The sequence below is a fragment of the Salvelinus namaycush genome, chromosome 37 (genome assembly GCF_016432855.1).
Source record: "Salvelinus namaycush isolate Seneca chromosome 37, SaNama_1.0, whole genome shotgun sequence".
In the NCBI taxonomy this organism is placed as follows: domain Eukaryota; kingdom Metazoa; phylum Chordata; class Actinopteri; order Salmoniformes; family Salmonidae; genus Salvelinus; species Salvelinus namaycush.
This window is the reverse complement of record NC_052343.1, coordinates 31,491,049-31,517,271: the sequence shown is the minus strand read 5'-3', so window position 1 is coordinate 31,517,271 and position 26,223 is coordinate 31,491,049. Positions and strand designations below refer to the sequence as shown.

The following is a 26,223-nucleotide window of genomic DNA, read 5'->3' as shown; positions in this document are numbered from 1 at the left end:
ACGTCCTGTAAAATGGTTTCATTTACTTGTTTAATTTTCTCCCTCTCCGAGATGACTGATTTAGAAATGAGATTTCTCCCCCTTTAACCCTACCTCCCTCCCTCCGTGACTGGTCAGATCAGGGTACAGTTGGGTTCTAGGGAGGGACTGTACACACAGTACTATAAATAAACACACAACATGCGTCTCAATACTCCTCGTCTCCTTTCATTGCTCCATCTGAACTGATTTGAGTGACAGGTGAAATAAGGATACTTTCCAGGTCAGCTTCTTCCATATTGCTGTCACCTGGACTTGTTGCTAAGTGGGCATGGCCTGGCCTGTGTCAGACCAGTGCAGATAGAGAAGAAGCTACTGTAGAGGATTGAGATGCAGCCCAGAGTCTGATTTTTCTCCTTCAGTGTGAGGTTCCCCTCCTGTCCTCTAGAGCAGCAGTGTCTGACTGACACCTCTCAGCCTTTAGGAACTACCGTCTGAGTCAGTATTGCAGATCTGGGGCACGTTCAAGTACAAAAGGGAGAAAATGCTTTTCTGACAGACAATGGAAACAAACATTTAACTATTGGACAGTTTATGGGAGTACCTCCGTTGTTTCTAAACGTTTTCTACCATTTTGTGCATCCTGAACGTGACTTAGGTGAATAGGCTCTCTGGCCAATCAGTTGCATGAGTTTAGTACCAGGGAGAAGAAAGCTGCATCTCAATACTCTACAATGTGTTCCTTTCCTCGTCTCCTCTCATTACTCCTATTTGAAATCATAGGATAGGTGGAAGCAGCATGGTGGATACCTGCCAGAAATATGCTTTCACATCAGTTTAAATAAAGGAAAGGAGACGAGGAGGGTAAACTATTGAGATGCAGCCGAGACACTGTAGTCCTCCAGGACCAGAACCCTCTCTCACCCAAACGGGACTGAGCTGGACTACCCACAGATAAGAACCGTAATGAGACTGAAAAACCGGAGCAAGGGATCTCACTCGTCAAAAAAAGGGTAAAAAAGGGTGCTACATGTTTTTGAACCTAAAGTAATCTGTTTTTAATTTAGATCAGGATGACATAGACCAACGCTCACTCAGCACAAGCACTATTATTATTTACAAGCTCCAAAAATAAAAGTTAAAACGCTTTGCTTCTTTTTTGTCCTAATCCCCCCCCCCCCCCACACCATTTTCTTCTTCTGGTTTCATCCTTTTTATCTAAAATAAAAAATTGTACACGTAAGAGTTATGAAAATATAGGTTATTCCAACACGGCTGTCATGGATTTAACCTACTCTCTGGTCTTCCTTATCCTCTCTCCATTAAGGGTGTTGGGGGTAAGTTGGGGTGTTGCTGTCCCATCCCGCTGGCCTGTCCTGACTCTGGACACGGACTCAGGGGCATGCCATGGGGTCGTGGGTCATAGGTCAGGGTTGTGGTAAAGTCGTTGCGGTCACAGTTCATCACGGTCCCTGAGGAGTGTGTAGCGCGTCTCACTGGGGGCTAACTTCTGGAAGGAACTCTCTGGTGGGTTACTGGCCACCTCACCGATCTCCTCCTGATGAAATAACACATTTATATACACACACCTCCCTCTACTACTGCAATGACACCGTTTTATACACACATAATGACGGTGTACTAGTATGCTTGTGAGGTGTTCTGACCTGTCCAGGTGTGCTGTCTGTCGGGTCTGGGCCGTGGTGGAACTCTCTGTGTAACTTCCCAGAGTGGAGGTCCAGAACAAACTGCCTCAGCTTCCCAGGGATCCTACGCACACACATTAATATAATCATTAGGTCTACCAATGACATTACTGAAGTGTGGTTGATGACAGAAGGTCATAAACTGATATCACATCAGAGCTGGTCCCATATCAAAGCTGTCTCTGCATGTTAGAGGTGGCTGCAGACACCACACACACACACAGCTAATGAAATAATTTGATCTCGGTGACAGAGGGAGGGAGAACGCAAACACAGCCACAGACATCCAGAGGAGGAGGTAGTGAATGTGATGTAATGTAATTAGTTGAAGCGGGTGTCAGACCTCAGGGCTCTGTCTGTCTGATCACAGAGGTGATAGGGGGAGTGGTGGGGGAGGGGCTTAGATGGGGGGTAAAATAGATTAGATGAAATTACATTCGATTAGTTAACACTAATTGCACGTGCCAAGTCATGTCACATTAGCTCCGGTGTCCAGGGCCGTCAATAGAAGAATTATCTAGAAGGTGTGACATTTCTATTATAATCTGTGGACTGTGTGTGTGTGTGTGTGTGTGTGTGTGTGTGTGTGTGTGTGTGTGTGTGTGTGTGTGTGTGTGTGTGTGTAATGGAATGTATTATATTTGACAAATGCAGATTTTCAACATACAGATCTAAATAATCTAATGACAACGATAATGAGCCATCTCAAATACTGTCACTCAAGTCAGACACAAATGAACATTAGAAAAGCCTGGCCTCGAGGGACAACCCCTCAAGCCAATGACGAGCCTTTTGGACATCAACATTCTAACAGTCTAATAAATACACTTCATATATGCTATCGCAAAAATAATCACTTGGTTGTGTTTTTGAAGGTAACAAAATACAAAAGAAAATGCATTTCAAATAAAAACAATAGCATTGTCATTTGTTTATGTAACTGTAGACTATGTAAAAACGAAAAGACACAAACACCACAATTTAACTGTTAAAATCCATGAAATAAACACCATCACAAAGATCATTCATTATTGATTTGTTAACCCATAAGAGTCTAAGTCCTGTCTAAACTGGGGGGGGGGGGGGGGGGGTTGCACTGAATAATAATATAAAACGCAACACGTGTTGGTTCCATGAGCTGAAATAAAAGATCCCAGAAATGTTCCATACCCACAAAAAGCTTATTTCTCTCAAATGTGTTTACATCCCTATTAGTGAGCATTTCTTCTTTGCCAAAATAATCCATCCACCTGACAGGCATGGGATAACAAGAAGCTGATTAAACAGCATGATCATTACACAGGTGCACCTTGTGCTGGGTACAATAAAAGGCCACTGACTACAAGAAAGTCCACCAGAGAACTGAATGTTAAAATATCTACCATATGCTGCCTCCAATGTCGTTTTAGAGAATTTGGCAGTATGTCCAACCGGCCATACAACCACAGACCACGTGTATGGCATTGTGTGTGCGAGCAGTTTGATGATGTCAACAGCGTTCTCCAGTTCCCACCAAAATCCAGCAACTTGGCACGGCCATTAAAGAGGAGTGGGACATCATTCCACAGTCCACAATCAACAGCCTGATCAACTCTATGCGAAGGAGATGTGTCACGTTGCATGAGGCAAATGGCTGTCACACCAGATACGGACTGGTTTTCTGATCCACACCCCTACCTTTTTTTTAAGGTATCTGTGACCAACAGATGCATATCTGTATTCCCAGTCATGTGAAATCCATAGATTAGGGCCTAATGAATTAATTTCAATTGACTGATTTCCTTATATGAACTGTAAATCTTTGAAATTGTTGCATGTTGCGTTTATAGTTTTTTTGGTTTTAAGAAAGCAATACCAAGGATCATTTTGCTATTTGAGTTTGAATTGTAAGACCCCTTGAAGTATCAAAAATATATATACTTTTGGATGAACAATTAATGTCTCATGGTCTGACAAACGTTCCATAAGCCGTATCACAATTGTAGCTGCGAGCTCCACAGCCAGAGCAAATCTATCCTTTGTCTGGACAGGCCAGAAAATGTGACGTGTCGCTCTCCATGTAAATGATGTGTCAGATTTCACATACTGCATGTCATCGGAGACGGCGTTCGAAGCGGGACAACCAGACCTTTCACAGAGTGCACATTAATTGATGCTGCGCCATACACAGAGCATGCTGAACACAGAAATGTCAGTTGGAACCGGTCGAGAACCACTCAAGGTGCCCCAAATAGTTGGCCAAATGGCTAAGAGGTAAAAATAAAAATAAAATTCAACCAGAGACAGGTGAAAGAAAGTAGAGAGGTTGTACTTACTCAATGTCTCTGAACTCAGGGTACACATACATGTGTCTGAAGGAGTCTATAGCAATGACAGGACAGTCTGCTGGCGTCTTCTGGATGTGCAGCAGTGGGTGACGGAACTTTTCACAGTCCGCATGCAGAAAGTTTATAGATCCTAGGCAGGAGGGGATAGTAATTAATATAATTTATATTATTTATTAAGAAGATATTACCATGACTATAATAGTACAGTTATCTAACAAATATAATGCAACTCTGTCCCTGGCTGGGATGAAACACAACACAAATAAATAGAACAAAGAGAGAGAGAGTAACAATGGTCCCAGCACTGAACCCTGTGGCACACCCTGTTATTTCCCCAGGTGATTGGGCCACAAACAGACTTTTAAAGACAAACACACTACCTTTCTCGCTGATGAGCTGGCGTGCCACCTCGTGCTGGAACTTCTCCAAGCTCTCTGTGTCCTCCTTCACGTGAAACAGGATGAGGAATGGGATCCCCTCTTCAGTCAGCTCCTGGAACACACACACATACACACAGGGAAGAGGAAGAAGAGTGAAGGCGTCAGCATGCTTCAGTTCGTCTGGCACCGAGCCGAACCAAACGATGGGCTCGCATACTCCCTTAAAAGACCTTCAATTGAAAAATGAGAAAAAAAGAAATAGTACTGTTTGTCCATTTTGAGACGCCCCTATACACTTCTTCAATAGTCAGAGTTAATCTAAGATAACTCAAGAAATCTGTCATTAATGTTGACATTTTTGCAGAGGAGATCATAGTTGCGCAATTTTGCATCTGACTAAGATGTTTGGTGTAGTATGAGGACGGGTCATCTCGTTGAATGACAACAGGCACTTCATTGAAGAATACCTACTGTTGACCAATCTGTGACTAGGGGGCGTAGACTTTGGCTACCGACTTCGGATTGCCTCAAGAAAAGAAATAGTGTGCCCAAAACAGCAGATAAAACCCTTGCCGGGGTCCAAAATGAACAAAAACGTCACAAAATGTAATGTATGCACAAACTGTTCAGAAACTGTTTCGGCTGGGAAGCATCCGGAAGCCTTAACGGGTCAGTGGGAGATTCAGGTGTGTGTGTCTATGCCTTGTTGTCGGCAAATGGCGTAGCTGTCGGTGGATGCCATCCCAGGCCAAGTAACAATGGGAAAAGCACACCCCTCTATTCATATGATAATGAATGAGCAAAGAGATAAGGACAGGATAACATTAGGGTGGGGCTGCTGTAGGGGAAGAAGCCAGGCCAGACCTGGAAGACGACTCCCAGCGGTGTGTAGACCGGGGCTAGCCCAAAACCTAAATGAATTAATTTAGACTGGATCAAACGGAGAGAAGAAAAATAGGTAGAGAGAACGCACCTCTCCGTTTTCGAAGGTGATCTCGCGGACCAGAGGGACACATTTGTCCTGCGCCCAAGCGTAGGTGAGGTCAAAGTTGGTTAGTGAGCCCAGGTACACCATGTCAGGAACAGTCTCCCCCATCGGTTTATAGATCACATTATCACCACTGAACCTCTCTGTCTGGGACACGTCACTGGAGGGACAGAGGAAAGGAAAGATTAAAAGATTACTCAAATGCCAGACCAAAAACATATAAACTATATTATAAATGTTTCGTAGACCCTAAGGTTGGTCTGAAGAGGCTTGACTCACCCGAAGGCAGCGAGAAACACACAGTCGTCTCGGAGGATGTTGGCCACCTTCTCAAACGTGTGGTAGTTCTCAGAATCCTTCTGATCAAAGTAACCAATAATGTTACGCCTGTCCCTCTGCAGAGAGAGAGAGACATATTTCCTGGTTCAGTACCAATTCATTTTTGAGGACAGTCATATTCAAATCTTTAGGAGGCTTTCTGTTGATAGGTCCTTGGTGTCATTGTCCCGTCAGCTGTGTTCTTTGTATCAGTTGCCCTGTATAGTTGTCTTTTTTTTCTTCTATTTGGTTTACATTTTTTACTTTTATGCACTTTGAGATTATTCTGTATAATGAAAAGCGCTGTACAAATGTAATAAATTATTATTATTATTCAATATTTAGATTAGGAATGGTCCTAGAACAGATCCCTGAGGCACACCTTTTACATTTTCAACACACTGATTTGTGTGTGCCTGATACTCACATCCACAGTGTTGCCCTCTTCCAGACTGTGTATCTCTTTAATGGGATCAACCTTCTGCTGGCGGATGAAGTCAGCGATGGCTGTGACTGACCTCTGACCCCTGTACTCCCTCTTCATCATCATCCCATTACGGAACAACTTCAACGTAGGGTACTTACTGATCCTGTACCGCTGAGCTATGTCAGCTAGAGAGACAGAGAGCGGGAGAGAGGGGTGAATAAAGACAGAGTTTAATATAGAATGAGGTAGAGGGGGAGAAAGGCGGACAAAGGAAAGGGGAATGAAGGAAAAGAGGCAGGTAGAGAAAATCAGAAAAAAGGATGGATAGAAACGGGGATGGAAAAAAGGTGAAAGAGTAAAAGACAGATAGAGGGTGTTTAAAGCTGTCTAAAGACACAGCCGTCAGTCAGCCCCTGATCCCTCAGATGAAAGCTGCCCCCCACTGAGAGTAAATATTCTCATAGTGCTGTGTGTTTGGCAGGTGTCAGTCTCACTGCAGGGTGTCTCTAAGCTCCAGTCTTCACAGGCAGCAGCAGGTTTGTCATTAGTCTTCAAACGGTTTGCAGGTCATCAATAATTCCCTTTAATTTGCTTTATCTCAAAGGATGTGCCTATCAAACGTCTGTGTGTGTGTGTGTGTGTGTGTGGGGAGTAACCGATTACAAAAAACGAACTGTAATCCGTTACCAGCTAAAATATTGTAATCAAATTACAGATTTTTGAAAAATCCTACTTCTAGGATTACTTTTAAATTCAGAAAGGATGATGACACCTTTCTGTTTTCTCAACGACATTCAAATCAGCATTGAAAAACCAGTTTAAGTTTGTTGGACCACAAATCAAAGACTACTATGATGACACACCAAATGCATTTTGATGGTTTGCAGGAAAAGAGCAGGAATAGGCTTTTGTAGCATACAGTCCTTCTAATGGTGCGACTGCAACAAAAAAATGAAGGCTTTATTAAGAGCAAGACAAAGGAGCTGATCATGAACTACAGGAAACAGAGGGCCGAGCACGCCGCCATCCACATCGACAGGGCTGTAGTGGAGCGGGTCGAGAGCTTCAGGTTCCTCCACATCAATAAGGTATTAACATGGTCTACACACACCAACACAGTGGTGAAGAAGGCACAACATCGACAGGGCTGTAGTGGAGCGGGTCGAGAGCTTCAGGTTCCTCCACATCAATAAGGTATTAACATGGTCTACACACACCAACACAGTGGTGAAGAAGGCACAACAACGGCTCTTCCCCCTCAGGAGGCTGAAAAGAGTCGGCATGGGCCCTCAGATCCTCAAAAAGTTATACAGTTGCACCATTGAGAGCATCTTGACTGGCTGCATCACCGCTTGGTATGGCAACTGCTTGGCATCCCACCACATGGCGCTACAGAGGGTAGTGCGTACGACCCAGTACACCATTGGGGTCGAGCTCCTTGCCATCCAGGACCTCTATACAAGGCAGTGTCAGAGGAAGGCCCTATAAAAATTCTCAAAGACTCTAGTCACCCAAATCATATACTGTTCTCTCTGCCACCGCATGGCAAACGGTACTGATGCACCAAGTCTGGAACCAACAGGACCCTGAACAGCTTGTGCCCCCAAGCCATAAGACTGATCAATAGTTAACCAAATAGCTACCCGGACTATCTGCATTGACCCTTTTTGCACTAACTCTTTTGACTCACATACACTGCTGCTACTGTTTATTATATATCCTGTTGCTTAGTCACATTACCCCTACTTATATGTACATATCTACCTCAATGACCTCGTACCCCTGGACATCCACTCAGTACTAGTACCCCGTGTATATAGCCAAGTTATCCTTACTCATTGTGTATTTATTCCTTGTGTTATTATATATGTTTTCTATTTTTGTCTCTGCATAGTTGAGAAGGGATCGTAAGTAAGCCTTTTACTGTTAGTCTATCAAGTAAAATCAAATGTTATTGGTCACATACACATGGTTAGCAGATGTTAATGCGAGTGTAGCGAAATGCTTGTGCTTCTAGTTCCGACAGTGCAGAAATATCTAACAAGTAATATCTAACAATTCCCGACAACTACCTAATACACACAAATGTAAAGGGATGGAATAAGAATATGTACATATAAATATATGGATGAGCGATGACCGAGCGGCAAAGGGAAAGTGCAATAGATGGTATAAAATACAGTATATACATATGAGATGAGTAATGTAAGATATGTAAACATTATTAAAGTGGCATTATTAAAGTGACTAGTGATCCATTTATTAAAGTTGCCAATGATTTCAAGTCTGTATGTAGGCAGCAGCCTCTCTGTGTTAGTGATGGCTGTTTTAACAGTCTGATGGCCTTGAGATAGAAGCTGTTTTTCAGTCTCTCGGTCCCAGCTTTGATGCACCTTACTGACCTCGCCTTCAGGATGGTAGCGGGGTGAACAGGCAGTGGCTCTACACCTGTTGTTTACAAAAAATGTGACAAATAAAATGTGATTTTGATTTTACTGCTGTTGGCATCCAAAGATGATACATTTTACTGCTGTTGGCATCCAAAGATGATACATTTTACTGCTGTTGGCATCCAAAGATGATACATTTTACTTGAATAAACACTTGGAGGTAAGGATGTCGTACCTCCTAGTGTTATTGATATCTACACAGCGCAATGATGTGAATCACACTACTGCTCTCTCATTTAGCTATCCTCACGGATTGTGGTTGTTGTGGATGGCTGTGGCAAACGAACATGTGAATTTTAACCCAATAATGGTTGAATTGAAGAAGTTAAAGCTGCCTATCAATCAATGTTTTTGCGACCAGTGGACAGCCAGTGAAAAATGCGCTCTTGCAGCTGCATAGTGTGGATCAGTCTGTGGAATAAACGTTTGAGGGGGCTCCTCCATTCTAAAATCCTCCATGGTATTGTGCTCCACATGCTGTCAAAAACAAGTTTCATTTAACAAGACCACAAGTGGGGCTTTTATTGCTCTATCTAATTCATGCCGATGAACAAAAATATGTCCATAGGCCTATTGGACACATGCTCAAACCCGCACACTTCTGATCAACTTAAAGAGCTGCAAATGATAGAGATATCAGAGTCTCACCAACAAAAGCTTAAACAATAGACCTATAGCAAATGATAGAGATATCAGAGTGTCACCAACAAAAGCTTAAACAATAAACCTATAGCAAATGATAGAGATATCAGAGTGTCACCAACAAAAGCTTAAACAATAGACCTATAGCAAATGATAGAGATATCAGAGTGTCACCAACAAAAGCTTAAACAATAGACCTATAGCAAATGATAGAGATATCAGAGTGTCACCAACAAAAGCTTAAACAATAGACCTATAGCAAATGATAGAGATATCAGAGTGTCACCAACAAAAGCTTAAACAATAGACCTATAGCAAATGCAGCATATGTTATTCATTTTTACACACACACTTTTCAACTTTTCGTTAGTGTTCAAAGCATGCCATTCCATGAGAGCAGAATTTCCTTTTCAACTTGAAGCAATGAGCCCAATCAGTCCTCAATGACAACAAAATCATAAACAGAGTAGGCTAATAAGTCCTTGGTTTTGGGGTCATGCTCAGGTTAAACAACAGAGTAGGCTAATAAGTCCTTGGTTTTGGGGTCATGCTCAGGTTAAACAATTTGGTTTATCTATATTGCTATATCCTATTCTTGAAGATCAAGAGAATTACATGAATTGGAATGACCGGAAATCTGACCGACTATGGATTTGAATGTAAAGATATAGCCTAATCGTATGATTATCTGTATTGAAGTAGAAAGCAATGGTTTAGAAGAAGCCTACATAACCCATAAAGTAAAATGCAACATACATTTTTTTATCTCCTCCTAACGCCTCTTAAGGGGAAAGTAACGTAAAATGAACTAAAAGTAATCAGATTACTTTACAGAGTTTAGGAAAACCAAAAGTTATGTTATGTATTAAAATCCTGTGTGTGTACGAGCGTGTCACTCACAGTGCTGATCACAGTCGACGCGCGCAAACACCACCTGAGTGACATCAGGAAACTCCTCCCTCGCGATGTTCGATGCCTCCTCAAAGATAGGCTGGAGCATCTGGCTGAATCTACACCTGGGAGGAGAGGGGGGAGAATGTGGGTATAATTTGCTTATCCAAATTAGATTTGATATTGTTACCCTTTGGAGGAACTGTCATACTGTAATTGCTTTGGCCACATTGCATTACTCTCCAGCCATGATGCCACTAAAGCATGTTGGAATTCTAATTCATCACACACACACACACACACACACACACACACACACACACACACACACACACACACACACACACAACTGATGTGGACACAAAGAAAATGTATGCAAACAGACAATTGAGTAGGAGAGGACAAATGTTCACAGGAGAACTAACACACTTACCAGTCTGCATAGAAATTAACCAACGCCACTCCAGCATTGTCTGTGAGGAAAAAAACACGTTACACCCACTGTTTTACAACAACGTCAAACACACAGGAATTAAAGTACATTTACACATACTCATAGACAAGGGAGGTTCGTGGGTGAATCATTAGTGTTATTCATACAGTCAAACAGCCACGAGGCGTTGAGGAAGGAGACAACACAAGATAGGGCAATACAGGGAGAGATGATAGAGAGAGGATGGCGAGAGGGAGGAAATGACACAGAGATGGAGAGAGAAAGAGGGATAGATGAGAACCACAGAGATGTCTCTATACCCTGTCACAGACAATGTCTTACTGAGGATGTCTTCAATGTTTCCTGTGTCTAGACTGGTAATTTCAGCCTGGCCTGGAGTGGAGAGACCAGTCACCTAGAGCCGGAGAAGAAAGGGTTAATGAGGGTGATGATATGGCTAGAACCTGTCCCTCACACAGATGTGACATGAGCCCAGTCCAAAAACAACCACTAGACAGTCAGTGTTTGCAGCGTTAACGGAGGAAGTTCTAAAGCTGCTGTCCTATTGTTTCCATGAATTCCCTTGTTGCTGTTTCCAGACCAGGCAAACAGGTGAGAAACCATCTGTCTTTCTCTTTGGCTCCCTCCCTTTCTATTATTTATTTAGAATTGATCCATATGAGTCCTGTTGAGATCCAGATATCTCAGTTCTCTGATGGACGTTGACGTGGAACAGAGGACTCTGTTCTCAGGGTCAAAGTCAAACTTCCCCATGGACTAGAGCGACCAGGACAGTGTCATACACTGGACACGGAGGCAGAGAAAGAAGTAGAAGTGAGATATCACATTGCATAATATTTTCTGGTTCATATACAGTCCATGAACTAAGCAGACCAGACCCAGCTGCTATCGCATTTGTGTCTATGGGATAGCCACCCCTTAAGCAGATTGGAACTGTGACAATTTTTTCCAATGGTAAACGGCCTGAGTAAGACATCTTCATTCATCCACCATCTTTGACAGAGAGTGGTATTACTGGAGATGCTCTACTACGCCGAGTCTCACATTCCCTGGAAGATCAAACGTAATTCTCTGTATCTCAGCAAGCATTTCCGAGTCCTATGACAGCGCAATCCAATTCTCTGCTACCACCATAACTTCACACAAAAACAGCAACAAGAGCCAGTCACTAGACTGATAGTTGAGCTTAGGACAGAAGACAGGGCTGTGGCTAGGATATAGACTGGGGCTAAGTTAAGCATGGCCTGGACTTTCCCATGTATTAATACTAAGGGAACCCCTCTAAACCAGTGTCTCAGTAGCATCCTGTCAATGAGGACATTCAGATAACTAAGCTTTATCTAACATCAGTCGTTTGACTCATCCAAATCAGCAGGGAGTGTGTGGTGGAAGACACACCCTCTTAAGTAGCTTTCAAAGGTGTGTATTCTAAGACGAGAGACACAGACACGGTCACAGTGCCCTCCGTAGTTATTGGGACAGTGAAGCATGTTTTCTTCTTATGGCTGTAAACTCCAACAGTTTGAAATCAAACAATGACTGTGGGGTTAAAGTGCAGATCGTGAGCTTTCATTTGAGGCTGTTTTCATCCATACTGGGTGAACCGTTTAGAAGTTACAGCACTTTTTCTACATAGTCGCCCCCTTTAAGGGGACCAAAAGTATTGGAACAAATTCACTTATATGTGTATTAAAGTATTACAAAGTTAAGTATTTGGTCCCATATTCATAGCACGCAATGACTACATCAAGCTTGTGACTCTACACATTTGTTGGATGCATTTGCTGTTTGTTTTGGTTGATTTTCAGATTATTTTGTGCCCAATAGAAATGAATGGTAAATAATGTAGTGTGTAATTTTGGAGTTGCTTTAATTGAAATTAAGAATAGAATATGTTTCTAAACACTTCTACATTAATATGGATGCTACCATGATTACAGATAATCCTGAATGAATCGTGAATAATGATGAGTGAGAAAGTTAGATGGACAAATATCACACCCCCCCCCCCCAAAATGCTAAAGTCACCCAAGTCATAGACTGTTCTCTCTGCTACCGCACGGCAAGCGGTACCAGAGTGCCAAGTCCAGGACCAAAAGCCTCCTTAACAGCTTCTACCCCCAAGCCATAAGACTCCTGAACAATTAATAAAATGGCCACCCGGACTATTTACATTGACACCCCCGCCCTTTGTTTTTTCACTGCTGCTACTCTCTGTTTATTATCTTTGCATAGTCACTTTACCTTGACTAACCTGTACCCCGCACATTGACTCGGTACCCCCTGTATATAGCCTTGTTATTGTTATGTAAATATCTTGTGTAACTTTTTTTTAACTTTAGTTTATTGAGTAAATATTTTCTTAACTCTATTTCTTGAACTGCATTGTGTGGTTAAGTGCTTGTAAGTAAGCAATTCACGGTAAGGTCTACACCGGTTGTATTCGGCACATGTCCCTACGTTCAGTAATGGTCAGTCATTTCTTTAAGTAGTTGTGGTCAGTACTTGTGTGGTTTTTATCAATAGTTTGGGTAAGTAGTAGGGAGGTTCATTAGTTGTGGTGATTCTTTTTTTGGTCGTGGTCAGTAGTTAGTCAGCAGTTGTGGTCAATAGTGATCAGTAGTTTTGGTCAGTCGTTTTGATAAGTAGATGTGTGGTTCAGTAGTTTTGGTCAGTCGTTTTGATAAGTAGATGTGTGGTTCAGTAGTTTTGGTCAGTCGTTTTGATAAGTAGATGTGTGGTTCAGTAGTTTTGGTCAGTCGTTTTGATAAGTAGATGTGTGGTTCAGTAGTTTTGGTCAGTCGTTTTGATAAGTAGATGTGTGGTTCAGTAGTTTTGGTCAGTCGTTTTGATAAGTAGATGTGTGGTTCAGTAGTTTTGGTCAGTCGTTTTGATAAGTAGATGTGTGGTTCAGTAGTTTTGGTCAGTCGTTTTGATAAGTAGATGTGTGGTTCAGTAGTTTTGGTCAGTCGTTTTGATAAGTAGATGTGTGGTTCAGTAGTTTTGGTCAGTCGTTTTGATAAGTAGATGTGTGGTTCAGTAGTTTTGGTCAGTCGTTTTGATAAGTAGATGTGTGGTTCAGTAGTTTTTGGTCAGTCGTTTTGATAAGTAGATGTGTGGTTCAGTAGTTTTGGTCAGTCGTTTTGATAAGTAGATGTGTGGTTCAGTAGTTTTGGTCACTCGTTTTGATAAGTAGATGTGTGGTTCAGTAGTTTTGTGGTTGTGGTCAGTACTTGTGGACAGTAGTTTTGGTCAGTAGTTTTGTGGTTGTGGTCAGTTTAGTTGGTGCTGTTAGTAGTTGTGGTCAGTAGTGGTCAATAGTTTTGGTCAGTAGTTGTGATCTGTAGTTGTGTCGTCAGTAGTTGCGGTCAGCAGTTATTTGGTTGTGATCAGTAGTTTTGGTCAGTATCTTTTGTGGTATCAGTTTTGGTCAGAAGTTGTGTTGTTGTGGTCAGTAAACGTGTGGGTGGTTGTAATCAGTAGTTGTGGTCAGTAGTTGTGTGGTCCATAGTTTTGTGGTCAGTAATGGTGTGGTTGTGGTCAGTAGTTGTGTTGTTGTGGTGATACTTTGTGGGGTTCAGTAGTTGTAGTCGGTAGTTTTGGTCAGTAGTTGTTATTAGTAGTTGTATGATTGTGGCCTGTAGTTGTGGTCAGTTGTTTTGTTGTTGTGGTCAGTAGGTGTAGTCAGTAGTAGTGATCAGTAGTTGTGTGGTTAAGGGCTTGTAAGTAAGAATTTCACAGTAAGGTCTACACCGGTTGTATTCGGCGCATGTCACTACGTTATATCAGCATCGAACATGTCACCCTCCCTAGGAGAGGGGGTGACCTCGACAATTTATTGTTAAAACGAGAGGCTGCCTGGATCTTTAATTTAAAGACCCTTGCTCCTCTCGGTTTCAACGTAGACTTTGATCTGAAGCCGTTCTTGTGATTTTGCTATTGTAAATGTTTTGTAGGCCTAGGTAGGCAAATTGTATCTATGATGGAATGGTATCCATTCATGTTTTTGGTATGTTATTTTTATATATGAGAATGAACCAATGATATCAGGCCACACCATGATTACAAACACCTGTGTGTGTGTCCTTTGACACTATATAAACTAGTCACCCCGCAGTGTTTGTGATTATACCCTGCTGAAGACAGTTTGTCTGTCAAAACGTTGAATATTAGGTTATTCAATTATTGCATCTGAGCTCCTAGAGTGTGCGGCTCTACTTACATTTTTTAAGTATTCGCCGCATGTGACAAATAACATTTGGGGGGACCATGTACAGAAAGTGCTGTAATTTCTCAACAGTTCACCCAATATGGATGAAAATACCCTCAAATGAAATAACCTCAAATCCAAACTTCTGGAGTGTAAAGCCAAAAGAAGAAGAAATGTTTCACTGTCCCAATAATTACAGAGGGCACTGTATATGTATGTACAGTATGCGTTTAAGGTGACAGTCAGTGTTAACAGGAGAAGCTGTCTTTACTGTGGTTTGTAATATGCACTGTAATATAGCACTTAAGAGAGAAGGCTGAGTGGTGGCGGATGTGGTTGTATGTACAAAATGTACACACACTATTTCTGGGGTCAACTAATACAGGACTAGTGGTATTATGTATAGTGAGGTCATCTCACAGCAGCCTGGCTGTGACACTCATCTGTATGTCTGCTGGGCGACAACAAACAAGAGGTAATATTTCAGTAATTAAATGTTTCCACTGTCTCTGGTTTAACTATGTGACGGTGACGAGACAGGCCTATTCCCAATTTTTTTTTTTATGAATACAGACATATTTGTAGATACTTTCTAGACATCTTCCAGTTTCTAGATTAGAAGCCATTATAAAAGCTATGAATCGTGCTGATTAACAAGTATATGACAGTTTAAATCCCTGACTGACTGTAAAGAAAGTTTACACTATAATAGGCCGATATCCTGAGCAGCAGAATAGAGCTTTGATCAGTTCCGGGTTGTCAGCCAATAGGAATGAGCCACAACAGAGGAATTCACCAACCGGCTCCATCATTCCGCAACACGATTATGGCTAAATTCACTAACTTGTGGTACCGTCCCACGACCTGGCTAGCTAGCTACATATGTTAGCAAGCAAGACAACTACAACATTAGCTGTTGGCTAGCTAGCTAGGTAAGTTAAACAAACAGCAAATATAGCCGAGTCTGATAGCTAACGTTAGCTCACACAATCAATGATACGTGGATTTAAGATTCACCATGCATCTAGAATAAGATACTGATTTGGACTTGCACAGTCGTTAGCTAGCTAGTTAACATAACAGGGCAGAGTAAGGCGAGTGATCACAGAAAAGGAGGGTCATGACTCATGTCTCTACATTGCTAACTAACAGTTAGCTAACGTTACCAAGCTTAGCTAGCTGATCTCAATTAACCTGGTTTGCCGACTAGCTATTTTAGCCAGCTAACGTTAGCCAGGTACAGTAATGTAAAGACTATATTCATGTTCAATACATCTTTAATTTGTGATTGACAAAAGTAGCTATCACTTTGAAAAACGAATGCCCATAATTCTAATGTTAGCTAACTGTTTGTGAAACCGGACCGACCGCACTTCAAATACGAGGACGTGTAAGTTAGCTGTCGAAGCCCAATTGAAGTTCCTTACCAGCAGTATCGTGAAGAAGCCGACCTCGAGAGAGGATACTATTGGTGGTAGTTTCATTGTAGAGTTGGTTGAGGTTATGGTGTTGTTCGGTCTTCCCTGTCTCTAGACACAACTCTGCTGCTGAGGCAGGAAACGGATGGGTGACCACGGTAACGTGAGCGATCTTTCCGTGTTTAACGTTGTGGTTTATGGGAGTAGTAGTTTTGTAATTTTCTTTAGAAATGATTCGCAATTAGGCTTAAACTACAAGTATGGCGTATTTCTTTGGAGGTTAGAAGAATTGGAAGTTGGGAGTTGTATTTTTCTAAATATTTTGCGACCCAGATGTTAGTGGTCTGACGGAACACTTTCTGGGACAAAACTTCTAGCGTTAGAGAGTGAGAGAGTCAGGAAGATACTGATCAGAGGAACAAATAACTATTAAAAAATATACATACATTTTCCTAATGTTGACAGTTGCTAAATGCATATTTCTCTCAATTATTCCGTGATTTCTAACAGAGTAAGTAAGGTAAGTTGCATCATCGTTAACGTTAGTTATGCAGGCTACCCTGCTAGCTAACTATCAAACTCAATGCACCGATAGTCATTTCTTATTGACCTGTTAGTGACATGCTGATTTTGCCCTGTGCATGTGACTAATAAACTCATCTAATCTAAATCTAATATTTTCGCCTGCTTAAAGCCATGGCAGGTACACAGATTCAGACAGGATATCAACTGTATTGTAGTCTGTTATTGACTCTCCAGCTGTTTCAGTTGTTTTGTGTATTTTTACCAAATCTTTACCGAGGCTACAATATGAAAAAAAATCATTCTAACAACTGCTAAGTTACTGAAATAATACAGTATGTTGTGTTACTTATTACACAGTTATTACTTAACACTTCACAAGTTACTACAGTAGTAGAAAAAAGATTACAGTCAGATAGTTTTTGGACAGAACAACGGTAGACTGTGTACCCAGTAGACAGACTCCCGATGTTCTGTCCTAAAACTAACAGTCAGAGTGCAGCGTCCAAAATACCACAGTCGGCTGTAGTTACTGCTCTTTAACTGCAATTTCAAAACTGAAATATTTTTTTGTAAGGGGTGTAACAACATACAGGTAGCAGACACTGCTTGATACAAAAATGTAATTCTCAGAGTAGCTTAGTATGCGCTGCCTCTGTTGTTTGGATGGGAAGTGGACAGACAAGAGACTTGTGGGATAGAAAGACAGGGACTCTGTGTCTGAGCAGTTGTGATGTAGCAGAGAGTGTCTATCTATCTATCTATCTATCTATCTATCTATCTATCTATCTATCTATCTATCTATCTATCTATCTTCTCTCTATCACCTTGTCTCTCTTTGTCTCTGTCCATTTCTCCCTCTGCCCTTCCTGCTCTAACCAAGCCTATCATAGAGCACTGTAGTTGGCATAGAGCGGGCAGGGTGTCTGTGTATGTTGGCAGAGTTGCTGTGAGCAGGTGGGCAGGTCTCAGTGTGAGAGATCCTCTCTCTCTCTCTCCGTAGGATCTAGGATCAGGGCAGGCAGGGGACCTGGACGTGCAGCCAAGCCCACCAAGGATGCACTGAGCTGGGGAACATCTGCTGTGGCCTCCCCCTAGCACTGCCATGGTAAGAGTCCAAAACACACACCCATACACTCACAAACCAGCGCATACATCCTCCTCTCAATGATTCATTCTAATGTGACCATAGTGTTATCCTTCTCACTACTGTCTAAGGGGTCATGTAAAACCATGTTTTTTGTTGCCTGTGTGTGTGTGTGTGTGTGTGTGTGTGTGTGTGTGTGTGTGTGTGTGTGTGTGTGTGTGTGTGTGTGTGTGTGTGTGTGTGTGTGTGGTGTGTGTGTGTATTTCATAATTGTTAAGTAGATTAAATGTTGAATTGAATCCCAACATTAATATTTGATGTGGTAAAGCTGTCCATAGGGGGTTCCCACTTCCCATTGTGTCACTTCCCATGGAGACAGGTGTGTGTGTGTGTGTGTGTGTGTGTGTGTGTGTGTGTGTGTGTGTGTGTGTGTGTGTGTGTGTGTGTGTGTGTGTGTGTGTGTGTGTGTGTGCTTACTGTAATAGTTGAACTATTAATAATGTTTTATAAGCAGATCTTCTCATGTCTATACTGGGGTTTAATAGCAGGAACCGGGTTACTGAGATTTCCCACCCATACCCACTCCCATTTACCGGGATAAAAAAACTGTGAGAAACCGGTGAATTATAATACATTATTTCTATGAACAGCATTATGTGAAATGGAACTGTTAAATTATATGCAATGTCTAAATATGGCTTATCTACGGCCTTCTGTGCTCTCCTATCTGCATGATCAATAATCAACGCTCAGGGTGGGGGCAAACAGCGCTGTATGGAGCATAGTTCACAATGAATGCATGTATCATCTCATCAGCTGGTAACTTTATTTCTTGAGACAGGGAAATTTGCTTCAACATAGCCTATGGTACAGTAATATTAGGCCTAATACATCTGAATGATAGATTAATATGAATGTGTTGCTAATTTACACATCTCCATCTGGCTTTCGGGGTCACCTTATTGTATAGATAAACATATATTTTTTGCAGCTGCAGAATTTTAAAACAGCCTATCACTCGAATATCTTTGCTTTAAATCAGTGCGGAGGCGAGCACTCTTTGTTAAAGTCTTTCTCTCTTTCAATCAATTCCATTCAAATTGCATCTAAAATAGATCGTCCTCAAGATTGTTGGACAGTTCACCATTCTCTTCGGCAATTACACAGCTGCTCTCCTCTGGCCTCTCTCCTTCTTAACTTTTGTGGAGTCCCAGGAAAAGCTAGAATAGCTTGTTGGCCATTTTTTCCAGCATTACTTATACTAAGAGACTATTCAAAGAGGGATGCAAGCTTGCTCTTGTTTGCTGAATGTTAATAGAAGGAAGAGAACGCACGATGGTGATAGGCTATAGCAGTTATTTATTCAGACCCATTACCATTCAATCCTAGTGAAGTGAAAGCCGCTTGCATCCTTCTCTGGTAGTCTACTATATTATTCAAACATGCCATTACAATAATGAAGATAAGGACAACAAAACGTATTTCCTTTAACTGTTGAGAGCGAGGAAGGAATGAAGCAACAATAGAGAAAGTAGGAGGTAGACTAGTACGCACAAAATGTGGGGAAATATTATGAACAGTTAATGCATCAGCCTACTAATTATTAAAATGTAAAATAGGCCCTATTATTACTCAAAATGTAAATAAATTCTCTAGCCTATACATTTGTAGGATGCATGTCCTGCACTAGCATTGCGCGTTCTTCTTGGTTTGAAAGAGGTGTGTAATTTCAGTCCATTATACAATACAGTACATAAATACAGTCCATTATACAATACAGTCCATTATACAATACAGTACATAAATACAGTCCATTATACAATACAGTACATAAATACAGTCCATTATACAATACAGTCCATTATACAATACAGTCCATTATACAATACAGTACATAAATACAGTCCATTATACAATACAGTACATAAATACAGTCCATTATACAACACAGTCCATTATACAATACAGTACATAAATACAGTCCATTATACAATACAGTACATAAATACAGTCCACACTCAAAAATATTACTGGAGCTTGTTTCCTTTATTTCCCCAAGAGAGCATACATCTATGTGCTTTTCTGTTTTTCTGTAGTGTAATGTGCGGTATAGCCTATCATATGTATTGGATAAAGGCATAATCATTTGGGCTTTTTTGGGCTTGGGCTCATAAAAGGTCTTTAGTGTAGGACTCATAACATTTCTTTAATGTAAGGCTCGTCTTGTTCAGGTAGCATCTAGCTTGAATATTCATGCGGATCCAAGCTAATCCAGATACTGTATATTTAAGATGTCCTGCCCCCTGGGCCCTGCTCCTTTTTTACCCTGTGTGCTATCAGGAGCACATCGGACTCATTTTAATTGTTGGGCCATGGGGTGGGGGCTTTTTGATGAGTTTTTCTTTTTTCTTTAAGGGATCAGCTTAATATTGCGGAAAGAATGTTGTTTCCATCAATGTAATTGTCTGCATCATTTCCAATCCCCCATATATTTTGGGGTAAATATATCCATACATGCATGCATACATATACACATATATACATACACATACCTATATAGACATACATACTTTTTTAAAGAATATACCTTTATTATTATTCCCCGCAAACCCTACCACCGATCCCCCAATTGGAGTAAACTAATAAACACTTTGGCTTTTACCTTCAATTTATACATCTTATACACATTTTACAGACACAGTCTACTTTACAATAGTTCTCTCTTGTTTGTTCTTAGTCCTTCCTCTATGTCTGATGTCCATCCAGTTTGATTTCTATTTGTAACTGTGCTATTTCACAAAAGTTCCGAACCTATATACATTTTACTGATCTCGTATGTTTTACATTGTTTATCTTGTTATTAGTCCCACCCTTCAGCTCCATTCAACCCCTCCCATCTATCTCTCAACATCATCCATTTCGGATTTCTATTTGCCATATATTTTTCAACTGTGCTGTGATGCTTCACAAAATAATTGAACCTTCCTATTCTCATAGCTTCTACAGATTGTAAATTAAAAATAAACATTTTTGCTAAAATAATTATTATATTATTGATTGATTGACTATGGCTTTTCAAATCCCCCAGTATTGCTATCTATAGCGTTAGTTCTAGGCAAATGTTGCAATTCTTCAGCCATTCCTGGACCTGTGACCAAAAACGAGCTACATACAGACAATAACAAAATAAATGATCTAATGACTCTGCCTCCTCACAGCAGAATCTGCAGAGCTGGGAAGATTGTATCCCCCATATATATAACATTCTATTAGTTGCAAGAATTTTGTACAGTAATTTAAATTGAAAAATTAGAAGTTTTGAATCCGGCGTTGTTTTGCGTATCAATTCATAAACCATGTGCCATGGAATGGGTACATGGAAAATCTCTTCCCAACTATTTTGCAATTTATATGGCACAGCTGTCAGTTTTTTGGTCCTTAAATGAAATTGGTATATGTTTTTATTTATCACACTTTTCTTTAACCATTTATGTTCTTTAATACAGGGCCGACATACAAGTTCCTTACTTTTTCCCACTTCTACTTGCCTCTTACATTTTTGTGGTAGTGCTGCAATTAATTGGTTGTAATTTTGGGTAGAGCAGACATTTCCATATGTCTGTGTTAGCTGCATGTGGGACATAACTCCACCAGTCCTATTTATGATATCATTCACTAAAATTATACCTTTTTTAAAAATGTCTTCGAAAAATACAGTTTTTTTAATCAATTAGTATATTTGAATTTAACCACAATATTTGTTGTATTATTTGTTCTGCCTTTTCAGGTGGATTAAACTTAAATCGCAACCAACTTTTTAAGGCTTGTTTAAAAAATAAAGATATTTTGGAGATTATTTCCTTTTCAAACAACCGAAGTGAGCAGGTGTAATCTGAATAAAGGGAAAAAGGCCCTTCTTGAACATAGGATGAGACATTCGTACCAATTTACTAGAGAACCAGTTTGGATTTAAGTATAACTTTTGTATTTTCCTTTCCATGGTAGCAAGATCTTATCTATTTTTGCTAACTTTCGATAAAAATTTATTGGAGTGAGATCATTTCTTTCTTTTGGGATTTGTATACCAAGTATGTCCACATCTCCGTCAGACCATTTAATTGGTAAACTACATGGTAATGTAAAATTAGCATTTTTTTGTGATCCAATAATATCCACTTATCATAATTTGGTTTTAATCCAGAGAGGATAGCAAAAGTATCTAGATCCTCTATGAGGCCGTGGAGAGACTCTAATTGTGGTTTTAAAAGAAAACATGAATCATGAGCGTACAATGACACCTTAGTTTTTAAGCCACGGATTTCTAATCCCTTAATATTATTGTTTGATCTAATCTTAACAGCTAACATTTCGATGACAATAATAAATAGATATGCCGATAGTGGACAACCTTGTTTTACTCCTCTAGATAGTTTAAAACTTTCTGAGATGTAGCCATTATTTACTATTTTACACCTAGGGTTACTATACATAACATTAACCCATTTTACAAGAGATTCCCCAAAACTGAAATATTCTAGGCATTTATATATAAACTCCAGTCGTACTTTATCAAAAGCCTTTTCAAAATCAGCTATGAAAACCAGGCCTGGTGTCCCCGATATTTCATAGTATTTGGCACGCCCTGACCGTAGATTGCTTTGTATGTTTCTATTTTTAGTTTGGTCAGGGTGTGATGTGGGTGGGTATTCTATGTCTGGGTATTCTATGTTGTATGGCACGAAGCCTCCGGTGAGGATCCATGGCACGAAACCTCCAGTGAGGAGTTATGGCACGAGGCCTCCAACGAAGGACGTCAGTCCGGAGCCTCCAGCGACGTCCTCTAGTCCGGAGCCTTCAGCGTCGCCCTCTAATCCGGAGCCTCCAGCGACGTCCTCTAGTCCGGAACCTCCAGCGACGCCCTTTAGTCCGGAGCCTCCAGCGACGGGCTTCAGTCAGGAGCAGCCAGAGTCTCCCTCCTGTCCGGAGCAGCCAGAGTCTCCCTCCTGTCCGGAGCAGCCAGTCTCCCTCCTGTCCGGAGCAGCCAGAGTCTCCCTCCTGTCCGGAGCAGCCAGAGTCTCCCTCCTGTCCGGAGCAGCCAGAGTCTCCCTCCTCTCCGGAGCATCCAGAGTCTCCCTCCTCTCCAGAGCATCCAGAGTCTCCCTCCTGTCCGGAGCAGCCAGAGTCTCCCTCCTGTCCGGAGCAGCCAGTCTCCCTCCTGTCCGGAGCAGCCAGAGTCTCCCTCCTGTCCGGAGCAGCCAGAGTCTCCCTCCTGTCCGGAGCAGCCAGAGTCTCCCTCCTCTCCGGAGCATCCAGAGTCTCCCTCCTCTCCGGAGCATCCAGAGTCTCCCTCCTGTCCGGAGCAGCCAGAGTCTCCCTCCTGTCCGGAGCAGCCAGAGTCTCCCTCCTGTCCGGGGCCCGCTGTGAGGGTCCCCGGTCCGAGGTCGGCGGTAAGGGCCGCCACTGCGGTGAAATGCCCACCCAGACCCTCCCCTATTGGTTCAGGTTTTGCGGCCGGAGTCCGCACCTTTGGGGGGGGGGGGGGGGGGGGGGGGTGGTACTGTCACGCCCTGACCATAGATTGCTTTGTATGTTTCTATTTTTAGTTTGGTCAGGGTGTGATGTGGGTGGGTATTCTATGTCTGGGTATTCTATGTTGTAAGTCTAGGTTTTCTGTTTCTGTGTGTTTGGCCTGGTGTGGTTCCCAATCAGAGGCAGCTGTCTATCGTTGTCTCTGATTGGGAGACATATTTAGGTAGCCTGTTTTCCCACTTTTGTTTGTGGGTGGTTGTTTCCTGTTTAGTGTTTTAATACTTTTTTTTGGTAGCATTTCTATATTGAAGATTGAAAAAGAATTTGGTGCATTTTTCCCCATATTCCATCCATTTCGCTTTATTTTTATAATATATTACACTGGATCTTTCTTGAATAAGTTCCTCCATTTCTTTTTGTTTTTCCTCTAACTTATTCTGTGCCTCTATGGTACCGTTTTTATTGCTATCTAACTGTACTGTTAGTCCTTCACTTTCCTTTGTTAATATGGACTCTTTTGATCTAAATTGCTTTTGTTTTATAGATGAGTACTGAATTGCATGGCCTCTAAAGGCACACTTAAAAGTGTCCCATACAATACGGGGATCTGCTATGTTAGGTCTGAAAAAGTCAGTTATAAATTCTTCTGTCCTAGTTCTAAACAATTTATCATCTAGTAGGCTTTGATTAAATTTCCAATATCCTCGCCCACGTGGAAATTCTGTAAGAGTAATATATATGCCAATTATGTGATGATCCGACCGCATTCTGTCCCCTATCAACATTTTTTTTTTTTTTTTTAATTTAACCCCTTTTCTCCCCAATTTTCGTGGTATCCAATCGCTAGTAATTACTATCTTGTCTCATCGCTACAACTCCCGTACGGGCTCGGGAGAGACGAAGGTCGAAAGCCACGCGTCCTCCGAAGCACAACCCAACCAAGCCGCACTGCTTCTTAACACAGCGCGCCTCCAACCCGGAAGCCAGCCGCACCAATGTGTCGGAGGAAACACCGTGCACCTGGCCCCCTTGGTTAGCGCGCACTGCGCCCGGCCCGCCACAGGAGTCGCTGGAGCGCGATGAGACAAGGATATCCCTACCGGCCAAACCTTCCCTAACCCGGACGACGCTAGCCCAATTGTGCGTCGCCCCACGGACCTCCCGGTCGCGGCCGGCTGCGACAGAGCCTGGGCGCGAACCCAGAGACTCTGGTGGCGCAGCTAGCACTGCGATGCAGTGCCCTAGACCACTGCGCCACCCGGGAGGCCCCTATCAACACTTTTTAAACTTTTGGTGCCAGAGAGAATGGCATAAGAAATTAGTTGACGACTAGCTTGATTAAGCCTCCGCCATGTGTATCTCACTAGGTCAGGGTATTTAAGTCTCCATATATCCACTAATTACAATATATCCATGACATTCTGTCACGCCCTGAACATAGTAAGCTGTTTTTCTCTGTGTTGGTTGGGGCGTGATGATGACTTAGGTGGGTTATCTAGGTGTATTTGTATGTCTATGGTGGCCTGATACGGTTCCCAATCAGAGGCAGCTGTTTATCGCTGTCTCTGATTGGGGATCATATTTAGGCAGCCATTTTCATTTTGTGTTTGTGGGATCTTGTCTATGTTTAGTTGCCTGTCTGCACTATTTGTATAGCTTCACGTTTCGTTCATTGATTTTGTTGTTTTGTTTAGTGTTTCATTCATTAAAAGAGAATGTACGCATACCACGCTGCGCCTTGGTCTCACTCATACGACGATCGTGACACATTCATGATTTCCTTAAGTGCCTGAGGGTGATAGTTTGTAGTGTGATTTCCTTTCCGGTCCATAGAGGTATTTAAGACCGTATTAAAATCTCCCACCTTAATAATAGAGTCTAGTGTTGCTTGTAGAGTTGATAAATTCTTATATATATTTACAAAGAAGCTTGGATCATCATTATTCGGACCGTATAGGTTAATAAGCCATATCTGTTTATTGTCCAATAACATATTTAAAATAATCCATCTACCTTGAGGATCTGATTGGACAATTTGCACATTTGGATCAAAATGATTGTTAATTAAAACCATCACCCCTTTTGAATTTCTTTGCCCATGGGAGAAATATATTTCGCCCCCCCTGTTCTTTTTCCACAAAACTTCTTCTAAAACTGTTGAATGGGTTTCCTGTAAACAATAGATATCATATTCCTTCTCTTTTAGCCAGGTAAATACTGATCGTCTTTTCTTATTATCTGCTAAGCCATTACAATTGTAACTGGCTATACTTATTTCACCACTTACCATAATGAGACACAACTTTTAATTATTTTTATCAAAATATATGTTTGTAAACTTACCATTAAAAAGTAACATGATGATCGAGTGTCTATATAGCTGTACCATGATATTGCATTGCTACTAAGTAAACCTCCAATTGGTGCCTACTATTCCACCCGCTAAAAGCCCTCCTCATCCCGAGTTGGGTTGTCATCCCAATGCCCGGCAGACCACCCCCGACCCCCGTATCCTATAGCCCTGAAAAGACTGGGATCCATCCTTTGAAAAGAGCACACAGTGCCATTTACCGATTTGAAGTAGATCAACTGCCAAATGCATTTCCATCGCCCTCACCTCGATTTGTATTATATATAGCTGTGGATCATCCTCTATAGTCCCTAACATCTTTTACTCCTTCGCAACAGTTGTGGGATACACACATACACCCACCCACACACACTCAACCCTTACCCCCACACAACCATAAGCTCACATTCTCAACAATTGCACCATCCCAGAGCCCTACTCAAGATAGGTCTTTTACAAATGCACTTACAGTTGCAGCTGCATGAGAAGGCCTGCAAGACCGTGCAAAAAATGGGCAGAAATTGAGAGATTTTATTAAACATTGT

The 26,223-nt window shown here is 41.6% G+C and overlaps 2 protein-coding genes across 3 annotated transcripts in view; one reads left to right on the top strand and one right to left on the bottom strand.

Annotated features, from left to right (window-relative positions):
• Positions 1-3: 3 nt before the first annotated feature.
• On the bottom strand, positions 4-16,336 carry erp44 (endoplasmic reticulum protein 44). Of its 2 annotated transcripts, XM_038977241.1 has the most exons (11): positions 16,200-16,336; positions 10,884-10,956; positions 10,542-10,581; positions 10,118-10,233; positions 6,126-6,310; positions 5,660-5,775; positions 5,366-5,540; positions 4,393-4,504; positions 4,001-4,142; positions 1,647-1,749; positions 4-1,537 (listed from the first exon to the last, which is right to left on the bottom strand). In XM_038977241.1, exons 1-11 carry the CDS (start codon positions 16,254-16,256, stop codon positions 1,433-1,435), a joined length of 1,224 nt encoding a protein of 407 aa, XP_038833169.1. In that variant the 5' UTR covers positions 16,257-16,336; the 3' UTR covers positions 4-1,432. The 2 variants fall into 2 exon arrangements, with proteins under 2 accessions (XP_038833169.1, XP_038833170.1); XM_038977242.1 differs by lacking the exons at positions 10,884-10,956; positions 16,200-16,336 and adding an exon at positions 10,862-10,880.
• Positions 16,337-16,524: 188 nt separating this feature from the next.
• Positions 16,525-26,223, top strand: part of invs (inversin) — a 42,594-nt gene continuing 32,895 nt past the window's right edge. Inside the window, exons 1-2 of the mRNA XM_038976493.1 lie at positions 16,525-16,710; positions 17,716-17,820. Coding sequence (XP_038832421.1) covers positions 17,818-17,820 — 3 coding nt within the window. The 5' untranslated portion in view covers positions 16,525-16,710; positions 17,716-17,817. The remainder of the gene's footprint in view (positions 16,711-17,715; positions 17,821-26,223) is intronic.